General features: G+C 32.4%; 1 protein-coding gene across 3 annotated transcripts in view; it reads right to left on the bottom strand.

Annotated features, from left to right (window-relative positions):
- Positions 1-14,622, bottom strand: part of LOC127730077 (large proline-rich protein BAG6-like) — a 55,830-nt gene that overhangs the window by 16,874 nt on the left and 24,334 nt on the right. Inside the window, exons 9-16 of one of the 3 annotated variants that reach the window (XM_052238125.1) lie at positions 14,305-14,428; positions 11,365-11,511; positions 10,744-10,923; positions 9,023-9,200; positions 8,262-8,366; positions 6,154-6,620; positions 2,275-2,523; positions 1,646-1,867 (exon numbers count right to left, since the gene is read on the bottom strand). In XM_052238125.1, coding sequence (XP_052094085.1) covers positions 1,646-1,867; positions 2,275-2,523; positions 6,154-6,620; positions 8,262-8,366; positions 9,023-9,200; positions 10,744-10,923; positions 11,365-11,511; positions 14,305-14,428 — 1,672 coding nt within the window. Of the gene's footprint in view, positions 1-1,645; positions 1,868-2,274; positions 2,524-6,153; positions 6,621-8,261; positions 8,367-9,022; positions 9,201-10,743; positions 10,924-11,322; positions 11,512-14,304; positions 14,429-14,622 lie in introns of all 3 variants that reach the window. The other 2 variants (XM_052238126.1, XM_052238124.1) reach the window with 2 other exon arrangements.

Here is a 14,622-nt window from a genome sequence, read left to right on the forward strand (position 1 = left end):
TTTATTGTTGCCATTTCTGTGGAAATGTGGCCATTTTGAGAACAAAAGAACTTTTTTTAAACCTTAGGCATAAACATGGATTTCAATGTAAAGCTAAAGTGGTTGCTGACCAAATAGTTTGACAAATTCAGGGCTAAAAAGGAATACAAAATATAGTAAGAAATAGTGGAAACTAGAAATGTCCACTAATTTTGACTAATACCCCATCATCATGGATTGATGATTGAATATGCTAGTGAATCCATGAAGTTAATAATATAAATTTTTACTTTTTTATTTTTTTCAAAATGTTTTATTTGATGTCTCAGATGCATGTACCCTTTTAAGTATCACATGAAGTTTGAATGGTTGTGTTTCTGGACAAGAAATAGAGTTGATATAAAATTACCTGATTTAATTTATATATAAATTAGAATTAAAAAGGGCATAATTACAAAAAAACTCAATGGACTGTAAAATCCTACCCACATGCACATCGACATATTAGGATCTAACAACGTACAAAGTTTCAGAAAAATGCGATAAAACAAGAAGGAGAAGTTGCGATGACAAGTTTGGTTCTGAAAACTGAAGAATTTCTGAGGTGAAAAGAGCATAATTAAATAAACAGAACTAGATATCATTGAGATAAGAGCCATCTCTGTGGGCCCCGCTGTGAATAATGTGTGGTAAAAAATGTGCATCTTTATCATTGGACATGGGGTTGTCAACTGAAACCGAAGTTTATGACCTTGACCTTTGACCTAGGAAGTTGTACATACATTATGACACACCCTCTGGTGTTGGTTAATATACATGTCAAGTATAAACTTTGAAATCATAACAGTTCTCTAGATATAGAGCGGACACATTTTGTTAGGGACGGACGGACGGACGCATAGACTGATGGACGGATGGACGGACGGACGGACGGACGGACAGACTGATCACTATAGGGCGTCCGCCATTCGGCTGGGCCCTAATAAAAATTCCTTCACATGGTAATGTTTACATATCATGACATTTTATTCTAAAAAGTTTGAATGTATCAAACAAAGTATTAACAAGTTGGCCTGGACAGACAGATGGATGGACAGACAAGCTCATTCCTATATACCCCCCTAAACTTTGTTTGTGATGGGTATAAAAATACATAGAATACCAAACGAAAAGTCAACAATCATAACAATGCACCAAAATGTTTTTAAATGAAAATAAAATTGATCCACAACTAGCAAAATTGAGCCTTTGACAAACAGAATAAAGCAAAAGAACTTGACATAAATAGTTCACTTTCCTTTTTCAACATTTGTAATTACTGTAAATTCAGAAATAAATGTATGCAGTTATTGTCCTCGGCCTCTTGCAAAAATGCAAAATCTAATTAATGCTATTTAAAAAATTTTAAGATGGAAAATCACTTCTGATATTATAAATGCAAGTTTTCATTATTGCGAACCCGATGTTGTCGCAGTTTTCCCCCAAAAAAGACCATGGCAATAATTTCTGCATTTCCAGTACTACATGTACTTTATCATTTAACAATGTGAATTTTATAAAATAAACTAATCAACAAATTCACAAGAACCAAAGTTTGCTACTAGAAATCTATTAAATGCAGCTGGAATACCTTGATCTTGATTATAATGTTGATTTATATACTTACTGCAGAAGCACTCTGAAGGAAATCTCTCAACATGGTGGCAAAATTCTGGTCTCCTGGAGGTCCAGCAGATGATCCAGTCGGAGGTTGCTGATTTCCAGGTGGCCTTCTCTGTCCAGGTGGTGGCATCCCAAACATTGTAGAGAAGGCAGGCTGTCCATCCTGCATGCCTTGTATCTGTATACCAATAACACCAGGCATCTGTGATGAAGCTTCATGTAACATCTAAAGTACAGTAAAATTCAGTTACCGACAATGATGTTTTCAAAGTATCTTTTAATTTCATCAATTCTATCTATCATCAGTCACACCAAATAACCAATTCTGTTGCAAGTGGTCAATTTTGTTTTATTTATATTTCATTCAAGAGCTACTGTAAAACTTATTCCAATGTATTTTTTCGCAATAAAAACATCACAAAAACTTCTGAATTTAAAGTATTCAAAACATTTTCAAGCAGAATTAAGGCAAAAGCTTAAGCCATCTGAATAATATTGATTACAATAATAACTTACGGTTTGAAGAGCTCTGTACAAATTTTAAATTGAAACTTACAATTTACAAGAAAATTAGTGTGAACACTAAAATAGTTTCTGCTATAAGTAACTTGTAATCTCATAAGAGAATATTACCTGTACAAAAGGATCAGCTGACTGACTATTGTTTGTAGCAGGTCTAGGTCCTGAACCAGGGGTAGATGTTGTCTGTTGTTGATTTGAAGCAGCGGCACCAGTTGTTGCTGTTGTCTGTTGTTGATTAGCAGCTGCTGTGTTGGTTGGTGGTTGATTTGAACTAGTGGATGGTGGGTGATGAAGGTGAGTATTAGTTTCTTGCTGAAGTTGTTGCATAAAACCACTCAACATGTTATTTATGTATTCTTCCTGGAAAACAATAGCTAGTTTTCAAGAATTAGATAGCAAGATTTTATAATGCAAACTATTCATTTCAATTTTCTCTTGAACTATTTAGAACCTGCATTCAATACATAACCAGTCTGTAACAAAATTTAAACTGAAATGTCAGTATCTAGCAAACTACTTTTTGAATAGTTGAAAACTTACCACAAATTTTTGTCAGCATGAAATTAATTTCACTATTTAGATTTACACTATTTCTAAAATCCAAGGAGCATGTATCCCTCACCTGGCATTTTTGCATTAAATTGATACAATGCAATAAAAATATTTGTGTTGAATGGAAGCAGTGTGGGCCACATTTTAAATGGACCAATTTTTGGTCTATTTAACAATGTCTTCCAACACAATGGCCAATAAAATGCTCCGCTGGGGCGCAGCTTGATACGACCGCAGAGGTCGAACCCTGAACAGTTGGGGCAAGTATGGACACAACATTCAAGCTTGATACAGCACTGAATTTGGATTGTAATTAAATATTTGACACAGCATAGGTTTCTGACACAGAATGAAAATGGTCTAAGAACTTAAAAATTTTCAATTTACCTATTCATACATGTGATGGACTGTGAAACTCAGATCAGGAGATTGGGAAATTTTGGTCAGGAGATTAGGACTCAGATCAGGAGGTTTTTAATCGACATTAATTTTGTTGTAAATGTAACCGTGTGCTGTAAAAATGGTCTTTTAAAGTGTGTTTTCTTCAACTTTCCATCCAATTTATTATGTTTATAGTACCCTTGTAGTTATAAAGTTTCTCCATCTTTATATTCTACATGTTCAATCTAACATTGTTTTTTTCCAGTATGTTCTTTAAATTTTTTACTTCATATTCTATAAAACAATCATTGCAACCAGAACATTTGTTTACCTTTCTGCAAATAGTTTTTATTTTTTTTTTTTCTCTTGCAAAAAGTTTTTATTTGCAAACTCAGATAATCATTCTTTCTGAAAAATTAGGGTCATAGTTATTATATAAATTTCAATTTAAGCCTTGAAAGGAAGTATAGAATCCTCAAATAATTTTCAAATTATTATTTTTTTATTTGTCCTAAGACATTTAAAATCATTTAATAACCATCCTTTTATGATTATTTGTTCAATTTATATTTTATTTATATTCTTTTAAAAATTTTTATTATTAAAAGGAAAGTAACTTAAAACAGGATAAATCAAGGGAAGTAACCCAATAAATACACAGTTTTTGTTACACAACGGCAGTTAGCCTGAGGTAAAAATCGTTGATTACCTGTATGTTTGACACCCAAGCTGACAAGTGAAGCCATATAATTATGCATGTTAATTGATTTACAGGTAAAATATAACTTCAGGTAATGTCAGTTACACCAGATGCCTGAGATGATGTGTTGGGCAGAAATTTTTCATTCATGAAAAATTTCATACACAGGATTTTTTCCTCTTCAACGGGAGGTCGGGAGGAGACCCCTGAAAACGGGATTATTGAACTCCCTTCGGGAGGTTAACATGTATGCCTATTCAAACCATATCATTATTATTTGCTTTTATATATAAATCAGAAATAACCAATTTAAAATGGAAAATGTTAAAGAAAAAAAGGAAAAAAAAAATCCCCCCCCAATTTTTTGAGCCCCCTTATGATTCATCACCCCCAAACTCAATCCCAGCTTTCCCTTTGTGGTATGGTACCTTGCAGTACAATTTCAGAGAGATTCATACACTTGAACACAAGTTATTGTCTGGAAACTAGAAAAATGCTTGTTTTTTGGCCCCTTTTTGGCCCCAAATTCCTAAACGTTTAGGGCAATTACCCCCAAACTCAATTCCAGCTTTCCCTTTGTGATATGGAACCTTGCAGTACAATTTCATAAAGATCCATACACTTACACACAAGTTATTGTCCTGAAACTAGAAAAATGCATGTTTTTTTTTGCCCTTTTATGGCCCCTAATTACTAAAATTTTTAGGAAAAACCCCCAAAATCAATCCCAGCCTTCCCTTTGTGATATGGAACCTTGTAGTACAATTTCATAAAGATCCATACACTTACAAACAAGTTATTGTCATGAAACTAGAAAAATGCTTGTTTTTTGCCCCTTTTTGGCCCCTAATTCCTAAAATTTGGAGGAAATTACCCCAAAAATCAATCCCAGTATTCCCTTTGTGATATGGAACCTTGTAGTACAATTTCATAAAGATCCATACACTTACAAACAAGTTATTGTCATGAAACTAGAAAAATGCTTGTTTTTTGCCCCTTTTTGGCCCCTAATTCCTAAAATTTGGAGGCAATTACCCCCAAAATCAATCCCAGCATTCCCTTTGTGATATGGAACCTTGTGGTACAATGTCAGAGAGATCCATACACTTACACACAAGTTATGTCTGGAAGTTACAAAAATGCTTATTTTTGGCCCCTTTTGGCCCCTAATTCCTTAACTGTTAGTACCATAACCCCCAAAATCAATCCCCACCTTCCTTTTGTGGTATTGAACCTTATGGTAAAATTTCATTGAGATCAATTCACTTAAACTAAAGTTAGAGTGCGAAAACTAATGTGTCTTCGGACGACGACGCCGGACGACGACGACGACAACGACGACGACGCCAACGTCATACCAATATACGACCACAAAAAATTTTTTGCGGTCGTATAAAAATGGATTAAAACTGTGATTTAGGGGCAACAACTACTGTAATAGGTTTATTGATGATTTCATTCTTGTGACTAATTTGTAGAATTTGTGTTGTTTTTCAATTTGTTCAAAGTTTCAGTCTAATCTCTCCATCACTGATAGTTTTAAAGATATTAGGTAAAAACACTAAAGTTGGTTAAAAAAAATCATCCTTCAAGAGCAATAACTCCTATAAGGGGACAATTTTACCATGCTGATTTATTTGTACAATTTTTTTACAATGGAACACGGACCCCAAGTGATAGCCAAAGCTCACACTGGCCCTTAGGGCTAGGTGAGATTATAATTTTCATTCAAGGGCAATATCTTCTATAAAGAGTTGATTGATATGATATCAGATATGTTGACTTGTTTGAAGATAAAACCTTACCAAAAAATTGTAAAAATTGTCATTTAAGGGCAATAACTCCTTTAAGGTTAAAATGGACAATAGGTAGATCATGATATTCTCAACATTTCTGCCCAGTCATATTTCTCTATCTATAACAGATTTAAAGATATTAGACAATACTTGCATTTACCCCAATATACAATTTTTTGTGTTGGTGGCCATGTTGGTTGGCAAACAGGATCATAGAACAAATGTTTTAACTAGCTCCCCAAGAATGATTGTGGTCAAATTTTTTCAAGTAACTGAAGAGGATTTCTGAAGGCTGTATAGAAAATATGAACATTTTCAACAAGCTATTTAAGAGTTGGACTTGGGCTTGTAATATTTTAGTCTGTCTGTTTGTCCATCTGCCTTGTAGATGGACAAACAGATAGACAAAAATAATCCCTCAACCAAGATACATAAACTATTTACAAACATGCACCTACTTTTGAAGTCTATCTGTGATACTAGGAAAAGGACAGTTAAGAATCTACATGTATAATTGTCACATATATTACCATTGACAAATAAAAATTTCCAGTATCTAACCTGATTATTTTCTCCATTTGGTTGTCTGTTTCTTCTGGCTTCATCCCTTTGTAGCCTGAAGAAATATCGAGATGAACAAGGAAGATGACGATCCACAGAGGGAGGAAAACCTGGTAAACCAGGCATGCCAGGCAATCCAGGCATTCCACCAATAGACATGCCTGGTGGTAATCCAGCTCCAGGAACACCAGGCATAACAAAGGCTGTAGTTCTTGGTCTTCCAGGTGTTTGTGTTTGTGTTTCAGAAGTGTTTGCTGTTCCAGTCTGGGTACCAGAAGAGTTTGATTCAGCATTACTTGTCTGTGTACCTGATGCACTTGTTGATGGGGTTGCTGTAGTACTGAAACCTGATGGAACATTCATTCTACCAATACCAGAACCTGTAGGAAATCGAGAAAATCGAGCTCTTGGAGAACCAGATTGACCAATTTCTATCTGTACTGCGTTAGATGGCCCAAATCTTGGACCTGAATAATGATAGTATTACATAGTTTCAAATGGCAAACACTTTTAGATCTGTTCCAGTTTTACGTACACATGCAAAAGTCATGCACAGCCTACTCTTTTGGGTCTTCTTATATGATTAAATAATAAAGTATAATAAAGTATATCAACAGAAATCTTGCAAGATAATTTTATAGCATATAGTTCTACATTTGGAATTTAGAATAAACAATGCTGATTTTAAAATGCTAACTTTATAAGAATCAAGCCATTCTTCATTCTTTATGTTGAGAAACGTGGATGAGCAAATGTAACTGACCATAAGGGGAAATACTCATTGAATACCAACTATAGTGTGTGATAACATTTTGTGAGGGAATTCGATGTTTGCTATACCAAGATTCATTTCAACGCACTTTATGACAATACCACTACACCAATCAGAATGAAATTTTTTGCAGTGTTTTAAGAAACGATTTTACTTTGTATCCATGTATTATTTGTGAAACAATAAATGTTTTAAAAGGGTGAATTTTCTGTATAAAGTCAATAATTATGTAGACTTTTGAAGCCCAAACTTTCTATTGCCTTAAATACGCAACTTAAAGATCCAAAAACTATACCAATACAGAAAGACATGTTTTTAAAATTATAGCAAAACTTTTGGTTGACAAATTTTTATTCATTACAAAAAATGAACTTAAAATATCTGTCATTTTCTCCCTACCAAGTTTACCCCTATTACTTATTATGAAGTGGACTAGTAATTGTTATTGAATTTTACACAATTTGATTGGATTAAGTTATTATTGATTTACCTTTAAACTGTTGAAATTTTTCATACATGTATATTGAACGTGCATTAATGTAACAATAAAGAGGAACAGTCTGTGCCTTATTTATTTATTTTTTTTAATTTATTAAGCTGAAAATATACAACAAATTGTATTTGATAAATTTGTTATCTTAAAACTGAATTATAATTGCTTTTCTTTTTACATGTACACACACGTGTACAGTTATTAAATGACCTTCAAACTGGACAGTGGGACTCTCCGTATTATTTTTTATCAATGAAAATAAAGGTATGAAAGGTAAGAATTGCGACTTCTTATATTTTCACAAAATTTTCCACATGTAGAGTAGATAAACTATTTTTTAATAGCCTATTCCCCAGAAAAAAAGAGAAAATTAATAAATACGTTTTATTCCATTAAACATGTCATTTTTCGAGGAGAAATGCCGAAACACATATTACGCACGGCTATGCCAGGTAAAATTATTGTTTATCTTTACAAAAAAAAATCATTTTTCAGGCTCATTAAAATGTTATATTTACAATTAATCCCAAAAGAAAAGTAGTCAGTAAATAAAGTCAAAATATGTCCCATCTGCCTATTTTATGGACATCAAAATTCAATACGTTTGTTTTACGGTCAATTTCGTCTACCTCACAAAATCTTGTTAGGCACTATAATCAACTATTTAAAAAAAAATCTACAAAAGAAATTGAGCTAACAGATATGAACCTTTCCTTATTCAAGACCTTGGTATCAATGAAATGCAAGCATAATTAAATTGTTGTTTCTGATGATGTTTGAATCTTTCATATACTGACTGATTTGAGAAGAGATAAATACTCGAATGTATTCTAACCAGATTACCTCCCCTGGCGATTCCACCAAGAACTGAGTTAACTATACTGTTGATCAGATCATTAGTAACAGGTCCAGCACCTTCTGGCAGTACCTGGTGTGTTGTAGTTGTGCCTAAATCATAAAATTCACAGTAGTAGTTCTGAATATATTTGAAGTCTTCAATTTATGAGAAATGTATCACAGTAAAGTTAAACAAATCAGAAGAATGTTATTGCATATCTGCCAACTTTCACGATATGGGCGTGAACTATGTGATTTTGACCCTTTTTCACGATTGTTTGAAACTTTGGAGTTGTAATCATCTTTCTATATTTTACTATTGTAAAAATCGTCATCATGGTGAACAAATTATCATTTGCAAGAAGGTTTTATGGTGACTAAGAAGAAATGGGTAGCTGATTAACTAATTCAAAGATAAGGATATCACATGCCTTTTGAAACTTCTGCAAATTATAGAGCCATGGTGGCCTGAATGACGATTCAAAGCATGCAAGCAATGTTAACTTTATCAGAAAAAAGTACATTAGTGCATTTTCCAGTACAGTGCTTAAGTTCTTACGCCACAGTTAGTCGATTGTTCAATGAAATTTACACTGATTGACCTCAGGTATCTCATCTATAAAAAGCATATGACGTGGGAGTATGATAAGAACAGCCAAACAAATCATGATGTTGCTGATCAGCTGACAAACTATATATATTTGCATTTCACCACAGGTGTGTTTTCAATGCTTTTAAAAAACGTCATACTAAAATATTCCTTTTACCTGTATTTCCTGATGAAGTTGTTGGATTTTCTGATTCTGTTATTATTTGAGCTGTTACACTGCTGACAGAAACTATTTCAGGTCCCATTTCAATAAACATAGGTGTAGTGCCACTATCTGTTGTACTAACTGGTTGTGAACCTGCTGTTCCAGAAACAGTGGTAGGTTGTGTTGATGCCTGTAGGAAGAAATTATAAATTGTAGCACAAGTATAATTAAAAGATTATTTCTGAAATCTAACAACTTATAACCAAACAAAAAAAATTCTTGCCTGTATTTAATCAAATAGTTTTTCTACAAATTTAAATGTATCTTTATCTGTTGTACTTTTGCAATTCCTTTTTTCAGTAATAAAACTTACATTAGAACACTCACATTGAACAGGCAAAGGCAGAATTACGGCCTTAGTTTTTTGCTTCATAATATCTATGTTGTTTTGGAGAAAACAATAGTCAATTGATTCTTATTTTGATGGGGACTTACTGGGCCCTTCTTATTTCTTCAAAGGGACTTTTCCTTTCTTACTGTTAATTTTCCTTTTCTTGATGGTGATGATCACATGGCTCCTTCTTATGAAGTGTACATTTTCCCATTAATTTTAATATGTGCATATTTGCATTATGTCTTAGATTTCAATAAGATTTTACCGCAGGGATATAGATATCATAAATTGGTCCAAAATTTTACTTAACATAACCACAAATATATAGATTTATTTGGGAGCATGATTCCATCTGTGAGGACTTTAATAAAAGTGGTATTTCACACCAAACTTTTTACAGATATATCATTTATAATACTTATAATACTAACAGAATTAGGAATTGTACTTTAAATTATTCTTTTTGGCCTCAACAGACTTATACAGAATATAATACTGTTGTTCAATCATTTCGTATTGGTATTTTTGGGGATCAATTCACTTATTCTTAAATTGAAACACTTATATTTCTTTTGTTTTTCTTCAATGAAATTCTGTACATTTTTGTTATGGGCATTGCACTTGATTGAGCCTTCCTGCACCATTTATGACCATCTATCCTGAAGTACAGCCATGCATATTTGAGAGCTGTACATGATGATTTCATATCACCAGGTTAAGCTGTTGGTTTTGTTTTCAGTTAACTGTAAGCATTCCTTATTAAGGTATCTTTCATTATTGTTTTGTTTTCAGTTAACTGTAAGCATTCCTTATCAAGGTATCCTTTATCATTGTTTTGTTTCAGTTAACTGTAAGCATTCCTTATCAAGGTATCTTTCATTATTATTTTGTTGTTTTTGTTTAGATGATCTATTACATCATTATCATATAAGTTCTTCTCCTGTACTTATTTTATTTTAAGTTATTTTCTAAGACCTTTTGTTAGTTCACAAATTGAGACCTAAAAAAAATAGTTTAACTCCACACATTTGCATGTGCTGTCCCCCCAAGTCAGGAACCTGGTCAGATGTTGTCTTTCGTTATATCGTAATTTTTTTTGGTGATGATGGCAGATATGTTAACATGTACTCACAACTTTTTTTTTGTGGTGATTTAGAGTTTGAAAAGTTGTAAGCAGCATTTTTTTTATGGGCACTTTATGGATAAAACTAGAGGATTCTAAATATCTGACAACTCAAAAAATAGAGTAGCAAACATCCTTAAAAAGTTGAGGAAAATATAATCCACATGTAAAATAAAACTTAAGAATAATTTGTTTTAAAAGTCATAAACTTTTTACTTGTTCTTGAGATTCAGCTGTTACTGATGTTGATGTTGCAGCTGATGATGTTGGCACGCTTGACTGGGTCCCAGTTGAACTGGTTACTGGCTGACTTGACTGAGTCCCACCTGTACTTGTAGGAACACTGGATTGTGTACCAGATGTTCTTTGTACTGCAGGTCCAATATTAATCTGTGCCTAAAATATGGATTGAACATACATTTTCAAAATGCATTTATAATATTGAAAAGAATAGGAGCTAGTGCCAGAAATTTACTATTTGTAAATTGAAATCTTATAGTTTTGGTTTTGTTAATTGTTTTTTTACCAGTCATCCAAAGTAAACATACACAATTTTTGTTTTAATGGTAGCAACTAAAACTTCCTCAATTTCAATATACTTCTTTCTTTTATTTGGAACCACATGTAAAACTATTAACTTTATGAGGGTTTTCCCCATGGTATTTCCAGAGAGGGTAGAAATATGAATAAACAAAATTAAATAAATTTTGAAAATAATTTTTCTATCTGACTGGTCACTATTAATACTATTAACTTTTATTAGTATGCATATGTCCTTTTTTGTTTTTGGCTTACTCTGACTGGTATAGTCTGCTGAATAACTGCTGTAGTTGGTACCTGCTGTGAAATGAATGCAGCATACAAGTGTCTAGGAGGAGGCTGACTTAGGTCAATCATAAGGTCACTCAGACTATGGTAGCTGTGACTGATGGTATGAAGAATTTCTCCAACTAAATTACACAATTCTTGTGCTTCTGTTAAGGCCTGTAAAGATATAACAGTAATTCTAATGCAATTTGCTTGTAACAACAATTTTGATTGGAGGATGCCATATATTTTGAGGGGGTAAAATCCGCAGTTAACCTGTTGGAATGCTCTTAGCATCCTCACAGAAAACATTTTTGTATACAAACAAATATTCAACAGACATGAATAAACAAATGCATAAGAATAGAAATACCCTTAACGTATTAAAAAAACTCATTTTAGATTTTATGTTGCAAATCTTTAAACCTATATAAAACTCAATATTTGGCAAATTCATCTTTGATTTTACATTTGAGAATATTTCAGTTTATAACTCAATTTGTGACAGTAGATTGAATGATTGAAGTCAGTAAGTATCATAGATACAATACAGTTATCCCTGCTTAAGTTGGTTGCTGTCTGTCATATTTATATTTTCTTTAATTGTTTTGTCATAATTCATGGTGTTGGTTTTCTTGTTTGAATTCACATTTTGTCATTTCAAGGCTTTTTATAGATGTAGTTGACTATATAGCTTGGATTTTGCTCATTGTTAAAATCTATCTGTGTCATTTCACTTTGGTGGATAGTTGTCTCATTTGCAATAATGCTGAATCTCCTTATTTCTACATATATGTACAAGTATCTTGCAATTTCGAATATTCTATTATTTTGCTCTGGATACAAAAAAGCTTCTGTCTAACTTATGTAGAAATTCAATGAGGGTTTACTAAAAAAAACAACCTTAGACTGTATCTTAATCTTAAATGTAAAAAATCCTTAGACTGTATCTTAATGCCAACTGTAAAAAAACTTAGACTTTATCTTAATGTTAACTGTTAAAAAAAAACTTAGACTGTATCTTAATGTTAACTGTAAAAAAACTTAAGACTGTATCTTAATGTTTACTTTAAAAAAAACTTCGACTGTATCTTAATGTTAACTGTAAAAAACTTAGAGTGTATCTTAATATTGACTGTAAAAAAAACTTAGACTGTATCTTATTACAAACCAAATGAAACTCTCCTACAGTCATCTCCTCTTGGTCAAGGTATCTAAACTTTTGTCAGTTCTATTGTCCCAGTGAATAAATACAATAACTATTGTTTTCTGTGTAGTTTATTCACTGGGACATTTATATTTCTTCTAAGAGAAATCCATCACTCATTGATTAATTTACCTGAAGCAAAATTATCTTCTGAGTAGATGAAAATACATGTAATCAACTCATAAAACTGCATGTGATGTTGTACATTTTTTATTTTATTAAAAATTTTGTCAGAAATCAACTTTTTATGATTAAATAATTGTATTTATTGAACAGATTGAAAATACATTATTGATATTGAATAAATACAATATCACATGCAGTTTTGTGAGTTGATTACATGAATTTTCATCTACTCAGAAGATAATTTTTGCTTCAGGTAAATTAATCAATGAGTGATGGATTTCTCTTAGAAGAAATTTTAAAGGTCCCTGTGAATAAACTACACAGATAACAGTAGCTATTGTAATATTCAATGGGACAATTGAACTGACAAAAGTTTAAATACCTTGACCAAGAGGAGATGACTCTGTGGAAGAGTTTCATTTGGTTTGCAATAATGTTATCTGTACAAAAAAAACTAAAAAAAAGTTAAGTCCATTTATCAGTAAAATACTGAAAAATAAAAATAAAATATTTTTTTATTATTTTGCTCTGGACACTGTCTTTTGGTCATAAAAAAGCTTCTGTCCAAATTTCATAAAATTCCAAATAGGTTTGACAAAGTAATTGATGTCTGAAAAAATAAATGGGGAATGTGTCTGATGGACACAGATGATGCCCCCACTTGCATATCATATAAAGTTATAAAGGGACATTACTGAAGAACGGTAAAAGTGAAATTCCCAAATTTGAACTTGATCTGAGTTTTGTGGTAATAAGTATTGTGTATAAGTTTCATAACATTTGGTTGAGGCAAACTAAAGTTAGAGAAAGGAAACAAAAAATTCAGCAATTTTTACATTTTTAAAGGGGCATAACTTTAGAACAGTAAAAGTGTCACCACCAAAATGCAAACTTAATCCATATTTTGTGGAAATAAGCATTGTGTATAAGTTTCATAACATTTGGTTGAGGCAAACTTAAGTTGGAGAACGAAATGAAAAATTCAGCAATTTTTCCATTTGTAAATGGGCATAACTCTGGAACGGTTAAAGTGACAACACCAAAATACACACTTGATCTGTATTTTGTGGTAATAAGCATTGTGTTTAAGTTTCATAACACTAGGTTGAGGCAAACTAAAGTTAGAGAACGGAAACGAAAAATTCAGCAATTTTTCAATTTGTAAAGGGGCATAACTCTAGAACGGTTAAAGTGACGCCACCAAAGTTCAAACTTGATCTGTGTTTTGTGGTTATAAGCATTGTGTATAAGTTTCATAACATTAGGTTGAGGCAAACCTAAGTTAGGGAACGGAAACAAAAAATTCAGCAATTTTTCAATTTGTAAAGGGACATAACTCTAGAACGGTTAAAGTGACGCCACCAAAGTTCAAACTTGATCTGTGTTTTGTGGTAATAAGCATTGTGTATAAGTTTCATTACATTTGGTTGAGGCAAACTAAAGTTAGAGAACGGAAACCAACTTTGGGATGTACGGACTGATGTACTTACGGATTTACAGACAGACAAGGGGGCATAAAAACTTTAACCATAGACTGAATGTAAATGTTGACACAGCTGACGACAACCACAGAATCTAGGATCACTATATCAGGTGAATTGGGCATAACGCTTTTAAAACTTTAAAAAATATTATACCTGTCCTTCAAGTGGCCTATCTTCTCTTGTTATTGTTTGATATCTTTCTAGGAAAGGTTGTAATCTCTGATTCACCTCTAGGACTTCCTGTAAAACTTCTGCTACTAAAGTAATCGGAGGCCGTCTGAAAAATATGCAAGGAAATGAATTGTTTTGAGATTTTCTAAACACTATTTCTTTTTTTTGTAAGACATTGAAGAAGAAGAAAGAAGAGCAACAAAATACAGTGTCTTTCATCAGTCTTTTTCAGGCAATGTCACAAAATGATTTTTTTACTTATTTATTAACAGACATATTAGATTGACAGATGATTGAAGA

This window comes from Mytilus californianus, unplaced genomic scaffold (assembly GCF_021869535.1).
Source record: "Mytilus californianus isolate M0D057914Y unplaced genomic scaffold, xbMytCali1.0.p SCAF_2, whole genome shotgun sequence".
NCBI classification, from domain to species: Eukaryota; Metazoa; Mollusca; class Bivalvia; order Mytilida; family Mytilidae; genus Mytilus; species Mytilus californianus.